The 3,952-nt window shown below is 42.5% G+C and overlaps 1 protein-coding gene across 1 annotated transcript in view; it reads right to left on the bottom strand.

Moving 5' to 3' along the window:
* Positions 1-1,140, bottom strand: part of map3k15 (mitogen-activated protein kinase kinase kinase 15) — a gene marked incomplete at its 5' end in the record, with an annotated part of 27,281 nt that extends 26,141 nt beyond the window's left edge. Inside the window, 3 exon segments of the mRNA XM_080489814.1 lie at positions 827-991; positions 994-1,113; positions 1,116-1,140. Of these exon segments, the coding sequence (XP_080345940.1) occupies positions 827-991; positions 994-1,113; positions 1,116-1,140 (310 nt within the window).
* Between the last annotated feature and the right edge of the window lie 2,812 nt (positions 1,141-3,952).

The following is a 3,952-nucleotide window of genomic DNA, read 5'->3' as shown; positions in this document are numbered from 1 at the left end:
AATATTTGCTGTTAGTTTGGCGGTTTGGTCGGTTCGGCGCCTCTGGTGGGCCGGTTGAAAAAAACCAAACCACGTGCAGGGTACAAGCTTTGTTTGTTTTTTTATAACTATACCAGAGCATCATAAAACAAATGACCTCACGCTTTTTATGTTTCACACGTGACAGCGTGGCTGTCTGAAATCACACACACACACACACACACACACACACACACACACACACACACACACACACACACGCGTTTACAGTTCGGTATGCATGCTGCATGCACATTCAAACTGTAAACATTCCTACATTGCACAGTTACCACATTAACAGTTGCACATTATGTAAATATGTATATTAATTTTATAGTTTTAATATGCTGTTGCATCAAAATGTTATATCTATTTATCTAATCGATCTAATTGTTAAAACAGCAGTTGAATATAGTTGGAGGTAGTGCTGCATAGTAAATGCACATAAAGTTGTGGGTCGTAATAACGATTTGATTTGTAATAAAAACAATATTTACATCTTTGTACTTTAAGATCTGTTCTTCCCAATAACTACTTTATTTTCTTCAGAAGCATTTTGTTGACTTTTTCTTTAACTCCTGTATTATTATTTATTTCGTGATTTAATCCTGATTAATTGCATTTTCTTTCATATTTTTTTCAAAGCTTTGTCATTTTGCTTTTACAGAACATAAACACACAGTGTGCGTAAAAGCGTTATTTCAGTTATATTGCGCATATCATATCGCGATAATTTGCGTAGTATTGCGCAGCTCTTGTGTCGAGGAAACTTTTCCTGACCCACACGAATCTGTCAAACTCCTCAAACCTGCGTCGTAGAAGCTGTCCAGCACCGAGGTCTCCCCGAAGTCCAGGCGCCCGAAGGTGACGGTGGTGAGCAGCGCGCTCTCCGAGTCGCACGCTCTCTGCAGGCACTGCAGCGCTCCGGATTCCGGGCTGCTCGCCATCACCGAGTTCAGCCCGTCGTTCAGACGTACACGACCCGCAGGGAGCGCTGCTTGGCCGGCGGGCATGGGCTGGACACGTCGCCCCTCTCCCGGTCCCGGTCGCGCTCCGGGACGCACGCCCCGGCGGAGTGCTCGCCTCCCATGTCGGCACCTGCGCGTTCTGGCCAGTTTCCATAGCGAAGTCCGCGGGAAGTGTCTGCGCTTTATTAGCCTCCGTCCCTCTCCGCGCACCGGCCACCTTCTCCTCCCTCTTTATGCTGTCCCTCTCTTCCGTGTCGTCCTCCTCACCGCGCGCTCAGCCGTCCACCCGCATCTCCGCCTCATTAAACCCGCAGCGCGCGCCGATTAACGCGCACCACGAAGTCCGCCACGGCCAGACTGGATCCGACTAGATCCCCGAGGACAGCAGGGAGGAGAGGAGGAGGAGGAAAAGCATCGAGGAGCTGAGTTCTCCTGCTCTAAGCGGCTCCCGTCCCCCAGGTCCGGGCCAGGCTCTGTAATGTTATCGCCATGTCTCCGCTTGTCTAAATATATATCTGCGCGTCCTTCTGGTCTCCTTCTCTGCCCCGCTGCAGCCAAGTTATTCCCTCTCGCACCAGCTGTAAACACCGACAGCGGGAGTGCGATTTCACAACCGTATGCGTCTATTTACATACTTTTCAGCGGCGCGTTTCCTCTAGACACACTCTTCCAAAACGCCTCCAGCGCCGTTTTTACGCACAGATCAGCGGAGTGTCTCACATGTTGCTCATCCTGGAGCGCAGTGACAAAGCATAGCCACATTAGGTATCCACTACAGTCTTTAGTACCAAGACGTTTTCAAATTGAAATACCAATGAAGTCCAACACACTGACCTCATAGGAAATACGTGTCTTAAAAGTCCAGGCTGCTCTGTTTGCATGTTCTCTCTGGGCCCAGAACAAATTCTCTGCAATTTGACGGCATTTGACTCTAAATGGATCACGTGTGGAAATGTCTTTTCAAATTTAAACCTTTCACCATTTAAATTTCTCTGCCGATTTCTGTGGCATTATATCTACAATACTCACAAAAGAAAGTTCAGGATATTTGGTTTTTGGATGAATCTTATGGAGACAATAATGAACGCTGCAGTGATTTATTAGGACATTTAAGTAGAATGACTGAGCAGCACTGAGCTGGTGCGTGTTCAGGTCCCTTGCAGGTGTTTCCAATGTTGTGACGTCACACTTGGAGCCTCTCACCGCCTTCACGTCTTTCTGAGACTCTTCCGGTGTCTCTGTTCAGCCTGCTGACGACTCTGAGCTCAGTGGACTCTTCCTCTTGAGAACTTCCTGTCTGGAGCTTCAAGGTTCTGTGGATCAGCTGTTCGGTGTCAAAATGTGAAGCAGGGCAGTGATTGGTCCATTCTTGGTTCAAACACTTGTTGTGAATTTTGTCGTTGAGCTCCTCGTTGGAGAACAGCACGTTACATACAAAGTACTGAACATTTGGTGAAGTTGAGAGAAGGTCACATTAAGTTCACCTGGGAAAGGTTAAAGTGCATTTTAGTTTCATCCTTAAATTTCAACCCAAAGTCAAACATCTTCTGTGGGTAGAGTATTTGAGATTACTACATTACACTTTGGGAGGTCATCGGTTGATTGTTTTGGTCAGAATCAAGCGTTTTAATGGCAAAAATCTGCAGTTTAAAAGAGGTTATTGGTGTTTTTGTTGAATTTGCTGTCAGGTTGCATTATGGGATGTTTGAGTTCCTGAGATCAGACATGATGTCTTCTGCCATCTCACTCTGTTTTGATAATCTGGTTCCACTTCTCCTTCCTCTGTCTGTTCAATGTTTTTTTTTATTACCACAGAGCATTCTTCCCTTAAAGGTGCAGTACATACAATTTAAGTAATGCCACTTTTGTCCACTGGGTGGCAGCATTAAGTCATTATAAAGCTGTGTATCTCTATTCCAGCTTTTTTGAAGTGCTGATAAAGTTAGCAGTTTGTTTTATCCTTATTTTTTTCCCGTATATGACTAAGAACAGACTAAATCCCACATTTAAAGCCAGTTCGCTTCTAAAATCAGCAACAAAACCGGCATAACTGATTATTGATTTTATTTTCCTTGCTTATATTTTCAATATCAAATATTTTATTGTTTGTGTAAATGTGTTTTGTGATGTTATGAACATTTTTAAAGCTTCGGCTTGCAAAAAAAACCTTTAAAAATAATAGATATCTTACCTTGCTTCGATCCACATCAGTGAGGAATTTCAGCTGTTTTGACGTCATAGTCAATGTTATTTCATTCCACCTCATCCGACACCTTTTAAGTTGAAAATCCTGAAGTTACATACACACCTAAACAGTAGTTTTGAGTGCATTAGGAATTGATTTCAGCTGGTTTTAGGATACATAATGTCAATTTCTAATACATTTTCGTTTGCAGCAGTAATTGACATAATACATGTCATTGTAAACTGCATTAAAATAGATTGTAGCTGATAATAAGTCCGTTATATTTCTATTCCTCATCTATTTCTGTTTTGTGCAACAATTTTTCATTCACTTCTCACTGCTTTTAATACAAAGAAAATTACAAAATATAATCAGAAATTACACAAAAAAGGGATTTTATCTGATTTTAAGTTACATTAAAAGTCTTTTATTCTAGCTCTACTAATTTTTATGAATTTCAATGTTAAAAGATTGAATCTTTTTATTTCCAAAAAGCTTTTGTCGGGTTTTTAGCAGCATGCAGAACCTTTTTTCACTACATTCTCACTGTCCTCCGCAACATTTTAATGGTACTGTAAAATGCACGAGTGAGAGATTTCAGCTTCCTTTAAGTTTCATAAAATGCCACGTCGCCATCCTGCTGCGGTTTCCGTTAAAACTCAATCAGAGCTTCTTCTTTTAAGTGACCTCCAGTTCCAAGTCCTAAATCAGCACGTGGTACTTCATTTAAAGCATTTAACTCTGCACAGTATCCACCCGTCGCAAAGAAAAACGGCACACA

Source organism: Lipophrys pholis (genome assembly GCF_963383615.2).
Source record: "Lipophrys pholis genome assembly, chromosome: 20".
NCBI classification, from domain to species: domain Eukaryota; kingdom Metazoa; phylum Chordata; class Actinopteri; order Blenniiformes; family Blenniidae; genus Lipophrys; species Lipophrys pholis.
This window is presented reverse-complemented; position numbering and strand designations above follow the sequence as displayed.